This window comes from Silene latifolia, chromosome X, assembly GCF_048544455.1.
Source record: "Silene latifolia isolate original U9 population chromosome X, ASM4854445v1, whole genome shotgun sequence".
In the NCBI taxonomy this organism is placed as follows: domain Eukaryota; kingdom Viridiplantae; phylum Streptophyta; class Magnoliopsida; order Caryophyllales; family Caryophyllaceae; genus Silene; species Silene latifolia.
The window spans coordinates 277,391,360-277,415,959 of record NC_133537.1 but is presented as its reverse complement, the minus strand read 5'-3'; the positions used below and the strand labels follow the sequence as shown (position 1 = coordinate 277,415,959).

The 24,600-nt window shown below is 37.9% G+C and overlaps 1 protein-coding gene across 1 annotated transcript; it reads left to right on the top strand.

Annotated features, from left to right (window-relative positions):
* Window positions 1–1,043: 1,043 nt before the first annotated feature.
* LOC141620169 (protein FAR1-RELATED SEQUENCE 5-like) lies at window positions 1,044–11,024 on the top strand. The gene is made up of 4 exons (XM_074437108.1): window positions 1,044–1,718; window positions 1,803–2,139; window positions 10,169–10,196; window positions 10,772–11,024. The coding sequence occupies exons 1-4, from the start codon at window positions 1,044–1,046 to the stop codon at window positions 11,022–11,024; spliced, it is 1,293 nt and encodes a 430-aa protein (XP_074293209.1).
* The last annotated feature ends 13,576 nt before the right edge of the window (window positions 11,025–24,600 follow it).

Below are 24,600 nucleotides of genomic sequence, written 5' to 3'. Positions count from 1 at the left end.
GGTAAGGACTGTTGAGAGTGATTTTACGCCTAAACGTGGCATGTTCTTTCTTACCTTGGGCGATGCGATGCAGTTCTACAACATATATGCATTGGCTTGCGGATTTGATGTGAGAAGGTACACAAATGCGAAATATAAGGGGCGTCGGCGTCAAATCACTGTCCATAATGACGGGGGTATAGGGATATGAAAAGAAAATCACACTTGAAGCAACAAATCACGAAGCTGGTAATTTGAGTACGAGAGAGAACAAAGAGCGGCGAATTAGACAACCAAAGAAGCATGCTCTGACAAGGTGTGGCTGCAAGGCGCACATGAGGTTGAGAACCTGTGAAAAAAGCAGGGCGACGACCGGTGGGTATATTGTGGATGTCTTTGTAGACGTTCACAATCACTCTCTTTACTCACAAAAAACAGGGAGTTCCAGAAGCTCTCAAGGGACGTCCATGACTACATTAAGAGGACCATTATTGATCATACTAAGCTCAACATAGGTCCAATATTGAGTTTCAGAATTCTCAAGGAATACTCAAATGGTTATCAGAATATCGGTGCCTCTTTGCTAGACTTCAAAAACTTCAAACAAAATATCAAGTGTTACATTGGGGATAAGGATGCTAGTATGTTCATTGGGCATTTCAAAATGCTGGCTAAAACAAAGGGGTTCTATTTTGCTTATGATCAGGATGAGAACAAATGCTTGACGAAGGTTATTTGGGCTGATAAGGAAGGGATAAACAACTACAAGTTATATGGAGACACGATCTCGTTTGACCCTACTTATGGGACAAACAAATATTTCATGGTGTTTACTCCCTTCACCGGAGTAGACCACAACAAGAAGACGGTAACTTTTGCGGTGGGTTACGACTTGAGAGTCGGCATTCATTTGAGTGGATTTTTAAAAAATTCCTCGAAGCAATGATAGGGCGTGACAACCTTAATGTGTAATTACAGACCAATGCCCTGGAATTAAAAAGGCCTGCCCAAATGTCTTCAAGCATTCTGTGCACAAGTACTGCATGTGGCATATCATGCAGAAAATGCCTGAGAAAGTGGGAAGGGCAATCTGCAATGATACGGAATTTATGACCGACATAAATGCCGCTGTTTGGGATGTCGACCTCGAACCAGACAAATTTGAACAGATCTGGAAAACTGTTATTGAAGCACATGGTATGCAAAGCAACCGGTGGTTGAAGTATGTCTACGCAATCAGACAAAAGTGGATACCGGCATACTTTCGGGATCTGCCTCTAGGTTGTTTGTTGCGAACAACCCAAAGATCCGAAAGTTCAAACAGCTATTTCAAGCGGTTTGAAAGCCACTTTGGAACCCTTGTCGAGTTCTGGATGAGGTACAATTCCGCAATAGAGCAGCAAAGGCATACACAAAGGAGGATGGATAATGCCAATGAGCATAGTATGCTCGAGAAAGTAGGGCCGATGAAGGTAGAGATGCATGCCTCACTTGTCTACACACATCCTATCTTTGCGGACTTTCAGAATGAAGTCAAACATGCGATATGCAGCATGGGGGTCGGGGGTTTGACAACAGTAGGGGCAGTGGAGTACCATGACGTTCGTGATGGACTGAAGCACAGAAGCTTCCGAGTTGAATTTAACACCAAAACTAACGAGAGCAAATGTGCATGTAAGCTGTTTGAGAGGCATGGCATTGTCTGTTGGCATATACTGTGGGTGTGGAATGGTAGGCAGGTGCACAAGATACCTGAGCCTTATGTCCTTGCTCGATGGACAAAGAAATCCTACAGGCCAATTGTCCGAGATGAAAATGGAAAGGTGATAGAAGACATTGATGAAGCTGACATCAAGAAAGCTGAGATGTCAAAGGTTTGGTCTGAGATTTATGAAACTGTCAGGGTGATGGATAGTTATGCTACGGTTAAACAGATGAAGCAACTGCAAAAAACCCTGACACAGTTCAGGGAGAACATCACAGGACCAATTGAACCGAAAACTAAAAACAAGGAAATCGAGGCTCTTCTTGGCATCACTGCCTCAAATGATATTGACCTTCGACCGCCAAACAAGGCCAAGAATAAGGGCAGTGGTAAAAGATTGAGGTCGTCGAAAGAAAAGGCCAAGAGCAAGCCACAAAAGAGGAAGCGAAGATGCGGTAACTGCAAGAAATGGGTGAACCACAATAGTAGAACTTGTAATCTTCCATTTGCTGAAAGTCCCCCTTCTGATGACGATGATGAAGAAGAATCAGAAACTGAAGAGGTATGAATCTGAACTATTACTCTCCTATTATTCTATTGTTATCCTCTTATTCTATTGTTATTCCCCTATTATTCCGGTGTTACTCTGCTATTCTGCTGCTGTTGTAACACCCCACACTCCAAGTGCCTTACCAGGACCACTCAGGTATAAGAATGCCACCATCTCGGTTACCCGAGGCATGATATTCATAAGACAATAACGAAACAACTTTAAAAGTAAATAAAGTTTAAAGTGATTACATAGCAATACCAAACTGATAAAAAGAAATACAAGATCCTCAGACGGTCTACTGCTAAAACTATCAAAGCTATAAAACATCGTCTGACACAGCGGAAGACTTCTAACTGCCACGTGATGACTCATCCCAGCTATCCCATACACATCACATCATACCTGCTCAATAACTGCTCACCACCCCCGAATGGATCACCACAGTTTTTAAAACATTTAAACGGGGTCAGTACTAATCACACAACTCAATATATATATCAACAATAAGATAAACAGAGACAGCTTAACTCGTCATACACACACAATCACGCCAAATCCAATCATCTCAATCACCGACGTCCACTTTGGACCATTACGCCGATGGGGGACCGCAGCTGTACCCACCAAATCCCCGCCCCACATAGTGAGCGATAACCCTGTCCATTAATGTGCACATCCCTTCGTGGCGGGTTCCACGGAGAAGGCGAAACTAGGGCGTGAAGCCACTCCCTCAAGTGACCCCACTCAGCCGAGGCCACGCCTCGCGAACCATAGACAACGATCACAACCACAACCACAATCACAATACAACTACTATATCAAACAACCAAACACAACACATCAACCAATATCCCATTATGGGACTAATACTGAGTAGGAAATCCTACCTGAACAAAGAACACAATCGACGGTCTCAACAAATTTGTATAAAAAAGCCTCTTCTACAAATCCTTCTCCTATCATACATACAGATAATCACTACCAATCATTATCTACAACAAAACCCCCCAATCCCAAAAATTAGGGTTTAACGAAACTTGACGAAATACTATAAAATTGGTATGTAGATCTTACCCTCGACGCAAGGATCACAAAGGTATAAAGAACGATGGAATCCGACCTCTCAAGCTCCGGGATTTGTCAACAACACGGATGAATGCGAAGAACGTAACTTGAATCTCCCTTTCAATGTTATTAGGTTTGTAAAACTGTATTATGAAAGTGACGGAAAGATTTATATATTAATCCGTGTTATTAACAAAACCCGTCGAATTATCACCCGCTAACCGAGCTACTCGATCGAGTAGCTAAGGTACTCGATCGAGTGCCCCCTTACTCGATCGAGTATCCTAGTTAGTCGATCGAGTACCCAACAGTCGAAACTATTTTAAAACGCAACTCACCTTTACTCGACAGAGTAAGGCCTACTCGATAGAGTACCCGAAGACTCATAAATACGGAGTATTACGGTCTTCCCTCCTTAAAAAGAACTTCGTCCCGAAGTTCAACCCATACATAAAAACAAACATACTAACTCGGTCAAGACGCAACAAAGCTACTAAGAACTCAAAACAAAACCCCAACTTACAGAACATGAAACCATGAACTCTTAACACCAACTCTACCAACTATTCCTACCTCCACACCTCGCTCACGATGTCGTATCAACTACATCATAAACTCTCCCGACACTAACTCCATACATAACCAACTACATAAACATCAAACGGAATATTACATTCTACCACCCTTAAAAGGAACTTCGTCCTCGAAGTTTACTCACACTCATAACCTCATCATCCAACTGTCAACACTATCGAAGTATTCTCGCATTCCTAACATCGAACTACTACAAGCACGTCCATGACCTTTTAACACTATCAACCACAACATATACAAATCCATATCTTATGCTACACCAACACTCTACTTCCAAATATACTACCATATGTACAACCATCAAAATCTCTTTTATCGCATCCTACTCCTCTTAAGATAAATGTTACGTCCTCGTAACTCACTAATACTAAATCCTAGATATATCATTTCATTATCCTCATCACCACCGCATGTCAAAGATAACCACCTAGAACCTAAACACTCGCCATGCACATATCCAAGGCTCTCTTACTTAAACAACTCTCATACTTCACTTCACTCGTCACACCACCTAACCTATACCACAAAATCCTTAACTTAATCCAAAACTTCACTTGTTCCCTATTACCGCAACATGACACACCTCTCTATATAAACTACATAAAACTCTTATCGTCTAAAGCATAACTCACGATCCACACTTGTTACGTACACTCACACTAGATCCTCAAGTTCTTTTCTTTATTACCGCAAAACTCATACAAAACTTAACATGACACTAATTCCCAACACCCTACACTCACTGTCCCAAAATCTGATTATGAACCACCTGCAGCGTCCAGATCAATACAACACATGTTCCACCGATCACTTACCATGACTATGTCTAAAGCCTCATCTTAAAACAAGATCAAAAGTCTTGGTAACAACTTCGACGACTGTGTCCCATCAACAGAATGTCACTATACCATGACAACAACGAAAACATATACAACTCTCTTCATATCATACTCTACTCTCATACCAAAACTGAACTGGTAAGAAACATCAATAAACAAGACAACTGTCTATCTGCACCAACTGAAACTCGCAGGGAGCAACATCAAACAAAACAACATTCTATGTATAACTGGTATGTACTTTCGAAACTCGAATCATAAACATCCTGCCTACTCCACCACATCCGGTGACGGCATCACAACACCGCCACCAACATCCACACTGCAGTGCGAAAATACCCGCATCACAACACTAAATATCGTGCCCGGATCACCACCCGAGGCACCACAACCACATCGATAGTCATCACAACTTACACAATCCCATAAGTATTGGCTCAACATAACTTCTCGAACAAGAAAAACTTACTCAAATCCACTTTACTAAATCACAAGCAACATATTATATGAATTAAACAGATAATAACCTCGTGAATATCATCCTCTTACCATATCACAGTTTGACATGTATCATGAATACATACAAGTATAGCCAGTCATGCCAGATCACTCAAATTATTACCTTTTTGAATATCATTCAATTAGATTAGCGTACTCAACATGCATTACAGAACATTCAAATAACAACTTTATGATAATCACACCATACCACGTCTTGTGAGGTCAAAACCTCACACAAACATTTATATATCACAGACCCGTAATCACATCCAACCAGTCAATCCTGATCACGTAAGTTACCACTCAACAAAGGTTACCTGTTGTCTGAGCTTAACTCACATGCCCCTCATCACATTCTTCCATTCGCATCACCAGCACCTTCTGCCATACATAACCATACAGCTAACACTCATTATGAGAAACCACCTCCTAAGACTATGTCTTATACTTCCTGACAACCATACTTTTATCAATTCAGTCTTTACAAAATCAGCCTCTTTAGAATTGCCACTTTTCTAATATACCCTCACCCTTAACCACTAGTCAAAGACCATAACACTACCACTGTCCAGACATCAAACCTCTTCACTCATCTCTAAACATCATGATTTCTTTTCTATCTTTGGTTAACATCCCAAACAACGAACATCGAATCCATGAACAAAATTACCTCAACATTCTTCCCAATATTTTCCTTAATTGAATCATCATCCATTTCTCCACCAAAATCTCATATCATGCAGATATTCTACTAACTTCTTACTTTCCTTAATTTCTCGAAACTCATTATTAATCATGTTGTCCTGAAGCTCCCATATAACCATTAACTAACATTCTCATGATAATATCACACATTTCGATGATTCCTTACCTTTATATCACATAACTCCGGTGAAAATTTTCCTTAGCTTACTTTTTACTCTCCTCATGCTTTTCTTTTTACACTCGACTAAAGCAATTGACCATTCAACTCCTTATTACTTCTTCCTAACTTTTTAGTGCTCCGATCACCTTCTCATTGCTCCAAAATTCCAATCCCATTATTTCTTATCGATATTATCTCACTCTTCCTTACCATGTGTCCCCTCTCATCACTCCACTCACTCACACTTGTCGTTAATTTGTCCATAAAAATCAACATTTAAAGTTCAAACAATTACATCTCTAGAAATCATTTTTTTTTTAACCGTAAATTGCCCAAGGAAATCACACATTAGTTTCGTCTCTCGATAACACAAATTTCCAAACTCAGTCACTATCTGCAAATCCACGTCGCGACATGTCTCCATTAAGTTCACTATAAACCACTCTTCTCAATTCCTCTAAAACAACTTTTCATTACATATATTCTTTCTCAACACTATTTCTAACCATCTTCTTCCATAATTCGTTATACATCTCAGGTTGCTACTATCCACATCCTTTCTTTCAATTTTTTTTTTCATTCTCACGTTCCTTAAACTTACATCACTCTTTGCCCACATTCACTTACTCTTACATTACTCAACACACAATCATATCACTCATCCCGTCTCACAAAACATGCTCTATGCCTCAATTAAGCCATACCAATCTCCCTTTTCTTTTTCCACTATCTATCACAACACATAGAACTCATGTCCTCCCACCGAACTCCTACTCACCACAGGTGCCACTCACTACACCATAAGATTGGGTAACTTACGCATCAGGATCAACATACATGTAAAACAATGCATAAAGAAGTAAAATAACATCTTTGAATTAAACATAATATGCAACGAAGTCAAAAGATAAGCATATGACCCAAAACAGGGGTCACTAGATCGAGTACAGGCCACTCGATCGAGTAAGGGACTTACTCGATCGAGTAGGTGAAGATCAGAAGCACGTAAAACAAATCACCAGGGCTACTCGATCGAGTAACTAACGTACTCGATCGAGTTCCCCCCTTACTCGATCGAGTACCAAGGCTACTCGATCGAGTACCCCAATTCTCAGCACTGTCCAGTTTTCGTAAAACAGTCATAACTCACTCATTACTTGGTCGTTTTGGGCGTGTGACCTATCGTTAGAATCGTAAAAGGACAAGCTATCACCTCCAATTGGAATCACATAAAAATCATTTATGCATCTCAAGTTATAACAGTTTAAAGACAACCTCTTTATAAACGAAAAACACAACTATTGATTTTTACTTCCCAAACGACTTAAACAACAACAAGGTAGACAAAACGACTCAGTACTCATAAAACCAGTATTGCTAATCTCATGTTACCATCTTCAAAAATCAAGCAACAACTTCCATCATGCACATATATTATTTAACTCATTAGTCATGTACTAACCGCATACTTTAAATTTTATAACTTTTCGTAACACAAAACATTCTCATACATTACAAATCCTATTTCCATGTTACTAATACAATAACATTACAAATACACTTCGTCACCTAAACATATTCATAATCACAAAATTCATATTCTCATGCAATTGCTACTCCATCTTTTCCAATCAATTCATCCATTTCCAACACATTACTCATCATTCTCATACACTTTTCTAACAATTCTAACCAACATTGTAAACCAACTATCATGCAACATGCTTTCAATCAACAACATATGAAATCACATCATCACCATATTTTCTACACATTCCCCACTCTCAACATACATACATCCACTGATTCATGCCACACATCACTACATAGGTACACAATACACAAGGTAAACACATAGCGATCCCGACTCATATCCCATAGTGACCGGTTCAAAATTGTAGGGTGAGTTCGCGACTTTAGGACGTCTCCCAAGTCTTTGCATTAGCTCCTACAACCTTTACCCCGGGTTCATTTTAATTGACTCCCTATATTCATTGGATTCATTGGTTACAGGTTTCAGGATCGTCTCTCTGATACCATTTGTAACACCCCCACACTCCAAGTGCCTTACCAGGACCACTCAGGTATAAGGATGCCACCATCTCGGTTACCCGAGGCATGATATTCATAAGACAATAACGAAACAACTTTAAAAGTAAATAAAGTTTAAAGTGATTACATAGCAATAACAAACTGATAAAAAGAAATACAAGATCCTCAGACGGTCTCTTGCTAAAACTATCAAAGCTATAAAACATCGTCGACACGGCGGAAGACTTCTAAGCGCCACGTGATGACTCATCCCGGCTATCCCATACGCATCACATCATACACCGCTCAATAATCGCTCACCACCCCGAATGGATCACCACGATTTTAAAACATTTAAACGGGGTCAATACTAATCACACAACTCAATATATATATCAACAATAAGATAAACAGACGACTTAAGCATCGTCATACACACAATCACGCCAAATCCAATCATCTCAATCACTGACTTTCCACTGGACCAGCCCTGCCAGTGGGGGACCGCAGCCGTACCCACCAAATCCCCGCCCCACATAGTGAGCGATAACCCTGTCCATTAATGTGCACATCCCTTCTGTGGCGGGTTCCACAGAAGGCGAAACTAGGGCGTGAAGCCACTCCATAGCAAGTGACCCCACTCGGTAGGAGGCCACGCCTCGCGAACCATAGACAACGATCACAACCACAATCACAATACAACTACTATATCAAACAACCAAACACAACACATCAACCAATATCCCATTATGGGACTAATACTGAGTAGGAAATCCTACCTGGAACAGCAACACAATCAGACGGTCTCAACAGCTGTATAAAAAAGCCTCTTCTACAAATTCTTCTCCTATCATACATACACATAATCACTACCAATCATTATCTACAACAAAACCCCCAATCCCAAAAATTAGGGTTTAACGAAATACTATAAAATTGGTATGTAGATCTTACCCTCGACGCAAGGATCACAAAGGTATAAAGAACGATGGAATCCGACCTCTCAAGCTCCGGGATTTGTCAACAACACGGATGAATGCGAAGAACGTAACTTGAATCTCCCTTTTAATGTTATTAGGTTTGTAAAAGTGTATTATGAAAGTGACGGAAAGATTTATATATTAATCCGTGTTATTAACAAAACCCGTCGAATTATCACCCGCTAACCGAGCTACTCGATTGAGTAGCTAAGGTACTCGATCGAGTGCCCCCTTACTCGATCGAGTATCCTAGTTACTCGATCGAGTACCCAACAGGTCAGAAACTATTTTAAAACGCAACTCACCCTTACTCGACAGAGTAAGGCCTACTCGATAGAGTACCCAAAGACTCATAAATACGGAGTATTACAGCTGTTGTGTTATTCTACTGCTATATTGCTATTAATGTGTTGTTATTTTTGAATAGAAAATGGATATTCTTTGTGGAAATGGATAGTGTCTGCAATAACAGCAGAGTAGCTGCTAAATTTGCTCTAATTGTTATTCTACTACTATTAATGTTATTCTACTGCTATTCTGCTATTAATGTAGCTGCTAAATACTAAGCAAACATTGCAGGAATATGAATCAGATGCATGAATTAACAAAGACAAAAGAGACGCAAAAGACAGCGGCTACGATGAAGACCTCGCCTAAAAATGTCAAAGACTTTTACTATTTGTCATTGTTTGAATTACATTTTAACCTAAAATGTTTCTTCTAGATAATAAAGTGAGACCTACATTATATGAGAATTAATACTAGTTACTTTAATTTGTTTTGTTAATATTATCTGACTGTTTTTTCACAAACCACCCACAAAATAAAACTGCAATTACACACTACAATAATAGTTGAATAATAACAGATTAGTAATATTTATAAAAAGCAGTTCCACTTTTCAGTTTTTATTAAAAACAGTTACCTAACCTAATCTAATATAATTACAGGAAAACTGTTTGTATTCCCCAAGCCCCTATAAATACTGCTATTGCGTGTTTAAAAAAAAACACACACACACACTGAATAAGTACAGAAAAATTGTTTGTATTCCAGAAAAAACTCTGCATCTCCTCTGCAAAAGGTAATTTCTTATCTTTTTTTTTTGGTAGACAGGTAATTTCTTATCTTTCTATACTTTATTACAGAAAAACTGTTTCTATTCCCCAAGCCCCTATAAATACTGTTATTTCGAGTAAAAAAACAAACACACACTGAAAAAGTCCATTCCAAAAAAAAACTTTATCTCCTTTGCAAAAAGGTAATTTCTTATCTTTCTATTCTTTATTTTTCTTTGATGTTTATTTTTCTTATCTATCTACACTATACTCGATGCTGCAGAAAAGGTAATTCTCTTTCTTCTGCTTTGGTTTGCTTTTAATTTGGTTGAAATATTTTAAACATCTTTTTATAATGCAAAAAGTTTCATACTTCCAATGCTTTGCGGGATGAGTGACGTAAATCGACGATAACAGAAGGTCCCCGACAAGGGAGGAAATCGATGAAGCGAAACGGACGATAGAGTCCCTCACGATATAGTTGATCGACACAAGGACAAATTTAGAGGCGTGAAAACCGTGAAGAGGCCTTAATAAGAGAGGTCGACAATGTTAAGGCACGATTGAAGGTTCTTTGAACTTCAAAATGAACGTATCGTAGACAGTTGAAGGAAAAGAAAAATAGAAACTACCACAGGCCAACATGGACAATCAATTCATTCTTTGGTGTGAATGCTCTGAGGAAGTATTACACTGAAGTCGATATTTCAATCTCTGGCGATTGGACACCAGTTCTGAAAGCCATGGAACTTATGGAAGCATACAAAAACCCTTTTCGGGATGAGTCGGTGGAAGTTGAGAACCTTTGTCCAAGGACCGGCGCGCGGCGTCGAGAGAATAGAATAAAGATATAAAAATCTAATGATGATGGTCCAGGGTTCTTTGCTTTAAAATATGTTTAAAATATTTATTGCTTTAAAAATAATGGCTTTAATATTTTAGATCGTTAATGTTTATTATGTAATTACTATCTTTAACTACTACTATTTACTTGCTATGTTTAAGTAATGTTGGAATAACGAAGTCTTTGCGAAATAATAGTGCAATAACAAAGATATAATAAGCGCTAATTATGCGGAATAAATCTTTTGCATTAACAATGAAATAATGGTAGAATAACGATGGAATAAAAAGCAGTCTAAACCACTGCTTTTACACTTGACTAAATTTACACTTGGATAAAAATGAATAGTTTTAACAAAATAATGCTGGACTAACAGTGGAATAACAGCAGAATAAACTAGTCCTTTTGTGGAATAATACTTTTGATAAAATTTGAATAAACTACTTGTTATGCGAGAATAATAGTGCAATAACTTATTGAGAATAACGGTGCAATAAGAATAGAATCACAGTTGAGAAAAAACAGCCATTGACAGTTGAATAAAAAAATGCATATTCTTCGTAGAAATTGGATAGTGTTTGTAAACCTTAATTAAACTAGTGGAATAACAAGAGAATAAGTGTAGACTAATAGTACAATAACAATGATAGAGTAGCTTATTATGCGGAGTAATCTTTGCATAATGAGAATAATGGTAGAATAACACTGGAAAAAACGCAGTCTAAACCACTGCTTTTACACTTGACTAAATTTACACTTGAATAGAAATGGATAGTGTTTGTAGAAAACAAAGGTAATAAGAAAGCTTAATTAGACTAAAATAACTGTAGACTAATTGTGCAATAACAGCACAACAATTGCTCATTATCTTTGAATAATACTTTGCAATAACAGTGAGAATAACGATGGGATTAGAGTAAAAATGGATGGTGTTTGAAAAAAGTACAAGTAATATGAAAACTCAATTAAATTAGAGTACACACTGGAATAACACTAGAATAATAGGGGAATAACAGCACAATAAACTAGTTATTATACGAATAACAGCACACTAATTGTTTAACAAACAGTTTACACTAACTTAGTCGACTTTTCTGGATACACAACATCAAAGTCTTGCATTCATGACGATGCGACTCTTCACTACCGAGATGATTGGGGTTGAACTTCTTGCAACTTGTTCCTTCTGCTTGCCAAACCAACGTCTTGACCTTTGATTCTCACAAGCCGTCACTTTATCAAGAACTACTTGCCTATAAAGATTAATATCCGCCAAGATCGGGAAGCCGACATTTCAACACGAAGCTTGACGAGCAATCTTGCTTTGTGACGATTGCACTCAAACACGCTTCCACCATATTCGCCATCGTGTACAACAAGAAACACCCGACTCGGAATTCAACGGTTCCTTCTTTTTCCATTTAAAAGGAACATCAACGATTTCGAAATGCGGCAATCTTGGACTTGAACATTATGACCCTCCATAAAAACATACATATAGTTTGCCACAATCTCGGCCAATCTTCTGTAATCGGCTATTTGGTTGGCATCGTGAGTCATGTTGTCCAAAATATCAATCGATTCATTCATAAAGTTGATGCAAAAACAAGAGTAGTGATCATTGTAGAGAATCGGCACAAACACAAGGTCGGAGTTCGGACGACATCTTCCATTGCAGGAATCGAAAAACACATTCCAGAATGCCAACAGCTTCTTACCGGACCGTCAAGAGGGCTTGAGGAATCAAAGTTCTCTAAGAGTGAATAAAGAGGATCCTTCAAAACAGAAAGCATAAACAACCAAAAATAGTGCACAAGTGTTAACTTTATATCAATACTTGTGAGTCAATCTGTAGGTAATAACGCAAAATAGCAAAGGAAAAAACAAAATACCATATGACGAACTCCGAAAAACATTGAGCTTGGTTCTGAACGTTCCTCAAACTCCAACGAATTCAAAAGAATCGACCAAACATCAACTACTCTTGTTGTCATCATAGCAGCTGCATCTCCAATGGAAACAATATCCCTCCTGTCCAAAAACACGCCGACGTCGTCGTTGTACAACACTAACATCTCACTGCATTCACAAAAAATAACATATGATGAGAACAGTGGGATTACAGTGGTTTAACAGCAGAATAACAGTTCAACAACAGAACAATAACAGCGGAATAATAGTGGTATAACAGAAGAATAACAAAAGGGAATTAACAGTGGGATTACAGTGGACTAACAGCGGAATAATAGTGGTATAACAGTAGAATAACAGTTCAATAACAGTAGAATAACAAAGGGACCTAACACTGGAATCAGACGACTGACTAGGTTGACAAAATAACAGCATAATAACAGCAGATTAACAACAGACTAACAGTGGAAAACAGAAAGACTAACTGAACAGGAACACCACAATCAAAGAAATGAAAATCGACACATACTCTTCTTTCAACTGAGCGTCTTCACGAAGAACAAAGTCCACCACTTGCTTCCGCACCTTCAGCATCTTAGAGAACTGTTTTTTGTTCTTCCGAAACAAATTCGACACCGCAACAAACCTACTGTCCTCTGGCCCGCAATCCATAGAGCAACCCAGCCCATCGTCTGCCTTACCCCTTTTACGGCTACCCAAAGCCGACTTTGGACTCACGGTGCTATCCACACCCCTGCTTCCCACTTGACGGCTGGCAGTAGGGGTGTTTGTAGAGAATTCGATCTTTGTCAATGACGAGAGGAGAAGCGACGGGCTCGACAACAGGCTGCGTCGTCTTAACCTTCTTACCAACGATTTTCACTGCCGAACCACGGCGTTTCTTACCGCTTTGAGAAGCCCTCTTTTCCGCATCCTCAATACGTCGTTTCTCTTCAAGCACACTCAGGGTTTCCTTTCTCGTCTTGTTCAACTCCTCCAAACTTTTCAACACATCTTCCCTGGACTCGTTCATATCAGACAGCACCAACAAGGCAACGATCTCAGCGCGGTAAAGCGCTCTTGAATAAGAATTACCCAAGTCACAATCAAAAACAGTTCCACGGTAAAAGAGCATGTGCAACATCGTATATACACCGCAGTCCAAATTTTCAATCGCAGCGGTTTGCCAGGTAAAAGGAACGTTGACAATTTTATAATCTTTAACCTTCCCACCTCGGGCAACTCCTTTGTTGACCAGGAAATCAGACATCAAGCTCACCTTTAAAAAAAAAAAAGGAAAAAGAAAACATAATTACTAACAATACTTAAACAAACTAGGCTAAACACCAAGAGAAAATTAGGCACAATAAATGACTTACAACAGTTTGACAATACACCAAACGTACACACGCCTGTTGATCATCAGCAAACATCGCCTCTTGAAATACATTATCAAGATATTCAACCCTCTTCGCAATGAAGTTGATGCACAAACAGCAGAAGTGCTCATGCAAAAGAATTGGGATGAAAATCTGGGAAAATATTTGGCCAAAAAAATTGTTACTAATTATGTGGTTTTTTTTTAAAAAGCGAAAACACAATGAGAATAACGACAGAGTAATAGTAGACTAACAGTAGAATAGTAGTAGAATACACACAAAGTACAGAAAACATACCATATCAGAAGTAAGATCACACTCTATCTTGTTGTTATTGACAAAGACAGTAAATGACAATATGACTTCCGCACATAAATCACTCCTAGAAGCCTTCTCATCTTTCGACGGCGTACAAATTCGCCGCAATGGATACTAAACAAAAAGTGGAGAAAAGAGTTGAAACGTGATGCAAAAATGAAAAATAAAGTAAAAGAAACGATAAGATAGAATAACTAACCGTTGCACCCATCCCAAAGAAAAGTCGACTTGGACTTCCTCTTATACAAGTATCATTAAGAAAGAGGGACCACCACCAAAAACACCAAGCATTATCATTGTATCTGGAACCATCGATTCCATATCCTCTCGATTCGATGTAATCTGTTCACACCCCAAGTGACAAGATTCTCCCTTCAAAACCGAATAAACAGGAAAAATAAGTCACATAAATATATTTTTGAAGAACAAAAAAGATAATATATTAAACGAGAAAGCGAAATTTTTACAATAAAAACGAGCTCTTACCCTTGCGAAATGTTATGATCATTCAAGAAGCGATGAGTCGCAACTTTGTTTCCGCTTGGATAGCATTGGGTTGAAAACATGTCCCATCGTTATCATTGATTTTGACAGACAACTGGTGAGGATCCACAGGACCACAATTATAGGTGCATCCAAAATTCGAGGCACAACAGACAACGATAGCTCCTCGTATGTGCAGAGTGCGAAAATAACTTGTACGAGATATTAGGAACATTCAACCCGGAAAACGCCATTGTCCTCTCGGACAGCCTCACCAACAACGATACCGACCTCCAACACAACCTCGGAATCATGTTTATCGATTTATCTATCTCGGGCGCGACCCCAAGCAACAAGTCCGCATGACAAGACATCACCACATCCGCTACTTCCTCTTCTGCGATCACAAATGCTTCACTGCCAATTTGAGTCGAATGTTGAGTGTCATTACGCAAAGGAATGTCGGACTTCCGGTATCCGTCACCTCCGTCTCGGGCAAACAAGCATCGGTCTTTGGAATTTAATTTGCTTGAACCTCTACTCGGTGTACACTCAACGGTATTAGAAACGTCCTGGGCGGATTATCAACAAGATAGTCTTCAACTTGAATGTTAACGTCCTCCACATCATTGTTAACATCCTCCACGTCAATGGTAATATCCCATCAACTACTTTCTCACCGACATCATCGGCTCTCCATAACGGCCCGAATGTCAGCACAGATATCCGTCGTAATAGAATCTAAACCGAGTGGTGACAATTGTGGAGTCCCCACCTTTGCACTTTGTTGAATGACGGGACTATGTTCAACACCCTTCTTTTCAGCTATAGTCGGCTGCACATCCGAAACTGACCGACACACTCCTCATAAAATTGAGAAAATAGATTAAATGATGGGGTTCAATGATGACATCTTCGTGTCTAGATTTTTGGAAGGTTCTTCAGAACAGTTGATCGCGATTTATTTGCCGCTTGCATAGCCAATACATGCTTTACCCGTTCGTCCAACTCACGGATAACTTGATCCGTGAAGAAAGATGGGGTGGCAACCAAATTCTCGACCCTTCACAACCAACTTTTTCTCGATGTTCATTGTGCTTTCTTTAGCAGCTCGTCGGGTTACTTGGCTGGGCAACTTAGCAGCAGGTGCTTGACGCATAGCCTGCTGGTTCTTCTTCATCATCTTCGACTTTATAAGTTCCGCCCGTTCCAAGTATCGGCGGCATAAAATCTGAGAGTCCCTCTCATTAAGCAGTATAATTGATGAACATCCTGTCAAGATAAAATCCCAAAATTTTACTTAAAACAGTACAATAATAGTAGAATAATAGAGGAATAATAGTACACTAAGACCAAAATAGATAACAGTGGATTAATAGTAGAATAACCGTGCAGTAATAAAATAACAAAGGAATAACAGTACACTAACAGCAGAATAAATAACAGTGGAGTAGTAGTAGAATACCAGTAGCATAACAGTGGAGTAACAGTTGGAAGGAAAATTAGAATAACAGTGGAATGACAGTAGGAAAACTGAGGAATAACAGTGGAATAATCGTAAAATAATAGCAGTAGGACAACTAATGCTTAAAGACAATAACAAAATAACATTTTAGAATGATTCGTTTTAAAACAATCAAACAGGTGCTTACGTCGACGGCTGGCGACTGTACTTGCTCATCCGTAAGAATATCATCGGTAGATCCGGCCAAGACATCGACGTTGAGTACGTTGACCAGAGCCAACGATGTTTGGACGAGACAATGGGAAAGCAACGTCGAACGCTCCCCGGTGCCCGGCACCGGCACCGCCTCACACCGCAACCTCTCACTGAAAGACTTAAAATCCCAATGTTTAATGAGCGGTAGCTCATTATTCACCTGATCACCGCTAAAGAAATAACGGTGAAAATAGGTGATAGCCAACAGCACTACACAACAACGAATATTTTTCCTCCCGTTAAGCGTTTCACGCACGTAAGTCACCAAGTCGAGAAGACAACCGACACCAATTAAATTCCTTGATCCTAGAAACATCTTCCACGGCGCTTAGAAGTCTAAGATCAACCACATAACCCGACACAGAGCAACGAAACACGACATGGCAAGCGTAACAAAAGTCCTCTTAAACTCATCATCCGCAACCAGAGACTCTAGCGGGGTCTCCTGAACTTTGTTAAGTGGTATCCCACTTTTGTTATTGGCGATACCATACTTCTCACGCCAAGCACGCTTCAAAGCTTCTCCATCGGCGTGAGAACCAGGAAACCCAGTAATAACCAAATCCAATTTTGGACCAGAATTTGGTAAACCAAACACATCGTGCACATCATCTGCAGTCAACTCGAACTTCTCCGTTTCAGATATTTCAAAATACTTCCCACTCCTAAAAGCATATATAAACTCCCGGAACATGGTATGGGGGAGGGAAGAAAGCTTCAACTCAAGTAAACCCCGAATCCCATTTCCCTAACACCTCCTTCCGCTCCTCGGTGAGGGCTTCAATAACTTTGAAAAGAAAAGCAGGCCGACAATGACTAACAAATGGATCGGCACTGTGCACACAATGGGGAAAAATATACAATGCATTAAACACATTTAAGATAACATAAGCAAAAGCAGCAGAATAATAGCAAAATAACAGGAGAGCATAAAAAAATAACACGAAAAGTAACATATTAATAGCAAAATAACAAAGAAAATAAAAGTAGAATAACGAGAGTACATACATACATCTGGTTATTTCTGCAAAGAACTCCGACTGAGGTTGGTTGCTACTTATCACAATTCCCTTCTCATGCTTAACTTTGCCAGCCAACTTACTACTAGTCTTTGGTGGACTAGACGACAACTTCGCAAGTTGGGTCTCGGCCTTTCGTTTGGCTTTTTTAGTGGGTGGTTCGGTTGTACATATTTATTGACTACGAGTACCCCTTCTCTGAGAAGCAGTGCTCTTTGATGGAGATGTGACACGGGATTTGGATGGAGACGGACCCGGAGAATTTGATGATGACGGTTGACTAGACTTTGATGAAGCGGCGGATTTGATTCTTAACTTCATTTTCTGCTGTACTATCTAGAAAATAAAGATAAGGATCACTTTCAATGATAAATAGGTATTCAGCTAGACTTTTTTAATAATGACGCTTAATGAGAGTACCGTAATGTAACAGAAATAACGAACACTAACAATTAGTCAAACTAATAACAGCAGTAAAAACCCAAAAAAGAACAACATGGAAGTGTAAACAAAAACACGAAAGAGGATCAAAAGAAAGCCTCTTTGAATAAAGAGTCAAATACAGTTTCAAAATTACATACGGCCTACATAAGCCTTCATAAAACAACATAACGTACTAAATTACAACCAGGGACAGTTTTGAATTACATAATACCCAAAATACATTCTTTCCCACAAAGAACCAAAATGTACTTCCGAAAATACAGGACATAACGTAAAAAGTCAGTCAACGTCAACAACATCGACTGACTTATAATACAATTGGTGAGCAAGATCATAAGTAGAAGGAAAGTCCCTGAGTGTGTCAAAATACTCGTGAATTAGACTGGTCCGTTCAGATACAGGTGCATCAAGGATCTTGTCATGATCGTATATATATTGGCAAGCATGCAACACCGCCTTTGCTGGCTCACTTGCAAGCATATAGCACTTGCATCGTTTGGAAACTACTTTCGAGCCCCTTGACAAAATCTTAAAACCTTGACTGTGACTTGTTGTTAGAACTTTCATATATTCGGCGTGAACACCAGGCGCACTTTTATGAAATAGGAACATTTGTGACCATTTCTTACAAACAAGAGACATATTGCTCTTGTCCAAAGTAGTCTCTACATGATCGAATACTCTTTCCATTAGGTCCTGGCTATTTAAAACTGCCGACATTGATTGATCACGACGACGAACTCGTACATTAACTTCAAACCACTTATCACTCTTATCTTCCAATAACCAACCCAATTTATTTTTCTTTTCAGTAGCGAACTCTCTAGCAAATAACAATTTATCTTCATTCACTATATTTATTGCCCATCTCTCACAAACTAAGTCCATTAGTGATGCTGAAACCTACAAACAAACATAGCCAAACAAACAAAACCACTAGAATAACAGCAGAATAACATAAAAAGAATAACAGATAATTAAACACAGGAAAAACACTACAATGACAGGAAGAGTAACGCTGCAATGACACCATAGGACCAAAGATAACGAATAAATAACGAAATCTTGAAAAGTGAAGACAACACGAACAAACACAAAAACCCTAGAAAAACACATTAAACAATTAAAACATGACAAATAACTTGACAACAAACTAAACGATAGAATAACAGCGGAATAACACAAAAAGTAAAGTGTGTAGAGATCAATAGTAAAGTTCTCAACACAACTCGTCACATAGAACATGCAAATCACTTCAAAACTATAGAAAACTGCAGAAACGACTAAGAACATGCAAATCAGTTCAGGAAAAATCAGAAACTAAAAAATGCAGCATAATATTACAATGAAGAAACTGCATAAACACAATAACGACATTAAAGTACTCGATTAAGTAAACCTAGCGATAATTAAACTGGAAAAACGAATAAAAAAGCATACAAAAGCATGAAATAAAACAAAATAACAAAATAAAAGAGGAAAATGTCATGAAATTACCTTCAATCGGAAGAAAGAATGATGAACGACGAAGAGAAAACGGGAGAAACACGAAGAAGACGAACAGTTGAAGAAGAAAAACACAAGAATAATAGAAGAGAGAGGAACGCTTGCAGTTGATAATGATTATATAAACCGTTTTGCAGTAATGTGGAGAATTAATTAGAGAGGGAAACAGTTACAGTAAATGAGGGAAAGAAGAGAGAGAGAGAGAGAGAAAAAAAGAAAAAAAAAAGAGAAAATAAACTAAACAATGCTTTTATATGACAACTAAGATTAATCTTGGCCACTCATCTCTAATTTAATTTAATGGCTGAGATTCACCCAACTCACAACTCACCATAAGAACCAAAATCACCAAATCCAATCTCTCTCTCTCTCTCTCTCTCTCTCTCTCTCTATATATATATATATATATATATATATATATATATATATATATATATATATATATATATATATATATATATATATATCTATATATATAGGTCAGGATCCGGTGAGAACCACTAACATAATGAGAACCGTGAGAACCCTCACTAAATCTCCACCAAATCTTGTGTCGAAAGTTTTGGTGGACCATTTACAATTAGTTTAGTTTATTCAAACACATTTTTTAGTATAACTAATCAAAATGTATTGATTTTATTAACAAAATATAAACTTAATGTACAAAAATACAATTAGGTATACTAAAATGACTATAGATACAAGAAAACGAATACTAGGTGCATGAAAATTGTTACATGCATAAAAATTATTACTAGGTGCATGAAAATAACGGGTTCTAGATGTACGAAAACGAGTTCTAGGTGCATGAAAATTGTTAGATACATGAAAAATAAATAGTAGGTGCATGGAAAAAAATAAAACGTATTTCACCTCAGTTTCCGTTAATAATTTATACTTTTTGGACCAAGAAATATATTATCTAGCCATAAAAGTCTATGCCGAATCCAAATATGTCGTTATTTTTTTGAAAAAATCCGCAAGGTGGAGTTCTCACGGTTCTCACTATGTAGGTGGTTCTCACCGGATCCCAAATCTATATATATATATATATATATATATATATATATATATATATATATATATATATATATATATATATTATATATATATATATATATATATATATATATATCCCTTAACTCACACCCTCATGATAGTATCACACAATTCCATGATTCCTTACTTTCGTGTCCCCTTGTGAACATTCACTCAACTTACCATCATCCTTCTTTTCTCATTACTTCCAAAAAACAAATTCCATTAGCCTATATCATTATATTTCATTCATTTCTTATCATCAATCCCTCTCAGCATGCTTCTCACTCATACCACCCACCGATAGATCCACCCACCAATGATTTCTCCTTAATTGATTACATCTTCTTTTAATAATTCTAGAAAACCAAGATTCACTTCATACCGTGACCTCCCAAATGATAATACACTAGGCTCACCTTCTAGTAATACAAATCTCCATAACGGCTACTACATACAATTCCTCATTGCGGCAGCCCTCGATCTAAGCTCACTAGACACCAATCTTTTCCATTTTTTTTATCACAACCTTCCATTATACATCTCCTCACCCAACATCGTCATAATCATCTCTCTCCAGAAATCACTATATATTCCAAATTACCATAATTTTCACATCTCTCATTTCACATTTTTCTTTCTTACATTCCTCGAATTTACATTATCACTCTCATCATCACTCGACCATATACGGTCATCACCACACCACTTAAGCCAACGACTAATTTACTCACCATAGCTCATAGAATGTACTCCTTATCTCAATAGCTCGTCAACTTCGCTTATTCTTTCCACTATCCATCAAAATCATGTATACCCATGTCCTCCCTACCCAACACATATCTTTCATAAGATGGCATTCTCCACATCATAGTATCTGGTAACTTACATATCAGGACCGTCATATATGTAAAAGAATGCTTTAAGACCCAAGACATATGTGTGCACATAACCTACGACTCAAAACAAATGTAAGAACATAGCCGCCGACTCAAAACGTCCGCCCAATGAGTTACTCGGTTGAGTACATGACTTACTCGGTCGAGTACAGGACACTCGGTCGAGTAACTATACAACTCGGTCGAGTTCTCGACTCCAGAAGCTGGCTCAAATTATCACGGAAAGTTTACTCGGTCGAATACAGGTTACTCGGCCGAATTCTCAAGTTACTCGGTCGAGTTGGCCCTACTCGGCCGAGTTCCTGTATAGTTCTCAGCAACGTCCAGTTTTCGTAAAACAGTCATATCTCACTCGTTACTTGGTCGTTTTGGGAGTATGACTTATTATTAGAATCGTAAGAAGACAAGCTATCACCTTAAATTGGAATCACAACAATATCATTTCCAGAACTCGACTTATGACAGTTTTAAGACATCCCTTCCATAATCGATCTTCATACAAATTAATTTTTCTTAACAAAACAACCTAAACATGAATAAGGCAAATAATAACAACTCAATACTTCTAAAAACCAGTACATAGGTAAAATTTTATCATACCCATATGTAAATTAAACACAACATTCATATACTACACATGTTAGAAATCACGTTCATTCTTTCTTACCACATTCATGCTCATACTTCCAAACCGAATAATACGCATCGCATCTCATCAAAATAAAATTCAAACCAAACATATCACATTTCGGTACTATTCAATTGTTCCTCCACTCACTCATGCCAATCATAATAATCGTTAAAATCACCACATTAGTCCACATACCCATATTAATGCACATAGACTACCACATAGTACAATTTCCACATCACTTCCAACCAATATACACATACACCACTCTATCCATACACATATAAATATACACACACACACGCAACGATCCTCTTGATACACCCCGTACTGACCGGCTCGAAATTGTAAGGGAAATATTGCGGTTTCGAGACGTCTGTCAAACCTTTGCGGTAACTCCAAATAATTCTTAACCGGGTTCATTTTAATTAGACACCCTAAGTTCATTTTTTTCAATGGTTTTAGGTTCCAAAATCGTTGCTCTGATACCACTTTGTAACACCCCAATATACCAAGGTGCCTTAGCAAGGACCACCCTAGCATATAAAGGTGCTACCATCTTGGTTGCTCGAGGTAAAGTATATCAAATAGACCATCCAAGAACAATTATTAAAGTCTAAAGTTAACATATTACATGTCTCAATTACCAAAACCAAAGTGTAAAGCAATGTAAACCGAATACAACTCAAAAGTATCTAAAGACTCATGACAGCGGAGGCTAAGTGTGGACAACGCCCGCGGGAACTGCATCCGCGGGATCCACACTAGGCATAATCGACTCGAGGTTCTTTCGAATCGAATTAAGACAAATTAGAGTCGCCACCAAGTTTTATGGGAACTTGGAACCGTTCAAGTCAACTTTACACCTTTCATCGAAAAGCATAAAGCCAATCGACTACGAGTGATTAAAGATAAAGACTTGTACCCTATATCACTCGATTTGAATGACTCTCGTAATCCAATGGTATTTAGACGGATCCACAAACCATAGATTTTGAGTAAGGGGTGAGGGTACGTGATAGGAAGCCCATAAGGACACCTAACCCCGCCCGTCAATAACGGCCTCTACTAAGTCAAGTATCGGATTTCAAACAAGGTCGTAGCTACTACGATATATGATATGCAAACATCGTTTTAAAACCCTAACATGTGACAATAATTTCTATGTCGTTTAATGCATGAATACTAACTTTGTCAAAGTTGTTTTAGCATGTTGGTTGATTTGAAATAAAAGATGCGCAAACACGGCTTAGGAGGAATGGGGGAGCCATTGGGATCTATCCTATTACAACCCAGGCATTTCATGCCGACACAACGAGAAATAAATTACAACTCGATCTAATTACAACAACTATCGAAATTATTTTGACTCAATTAAAATAAAACCTATATACATGATACAAAATTACAATACAAACTAACAAAAAACAACTTAAACTATTATGACTTAACAAATAAAATAAATGTAAACAAAAAGGCTAAAACTAAGTTAGATTGATTAATGATGTTAGCTGATTTATTAATTAGTAAACAAATTAGACTAGAATTAAACTAATTAAATTAAATTAAACAAATACAAAGGTTTGAAATAAATTAGGTACAACTTATTGATTAAATTGAACCCAACTCATTAAAATTATTCACCAATCCATATTTATTAAAATAGGATTAGTAAACAATTAAAGAAACAAAAGAAGAAAAGAAATCAAAATCTGGCAGACCCGTGCAAAGTGCACGGATCAAAGTCGAACAGATCCATGCGAAACACGGATCGAAGTCGAAACAGATCCGTGCAGTGCACGATTTTTGTAGAAAACAAAGTTAATTGCATTTCAATTTTGAAATAAGCAAAATAAATTACGGAAAAATTCACTAAATTAAATTTACATATTTTGAACCCTAAAAAAATAATAAAAACAAAATTTACAATATTAGAAACAAGTAAAACAAATTAAAGGTTAATTAATTATAAATTAAATTAAATAATTACGAACTAGGTTAAAAACAATTCTAATTTGTCAACGAGTGCAAATGGAAAGGTGTTAAGCATGCACTTCCATGCTAGCGAGAAAATTAGTGAATGGGAAGATGAATTCAATTAAAAATTAGAAGATTGTAAATTTCATTTACAATAATGTTATTTTACTCCTAAGATGCCTAATGAATTAACGAACTAAATTGAGGTGTTAAATTAGTTGAAAGAATTGTGTAAAGGTGGCCTACTATTACGATGAACGA

Bases quoted from the DNA above. Each gene is read 5' to 3' on its own strand.
- LOC141620169 (XM_074437108.1), top strand. From the start codon at position 1,044: ATGCCTGAGAAAGTGGGAAGGGCAATCTGCAATGATACGGAATTTATG. The intron at 2,140-10,168 runs GTAACTGCAAGA...TTTGTATTCCAG, and splicing joins AAAGAGGAAGCGAAGATGCG to AAAAAACTCTGCATCTCCTC. The intron at 10,197-10,771 runs GTAATTTCTTAT...AACGTATCGTAG, and splicing joins CTGCATCTCCTCTGCAAAAG to ACAGTTGAAGGAAAAGAAAA.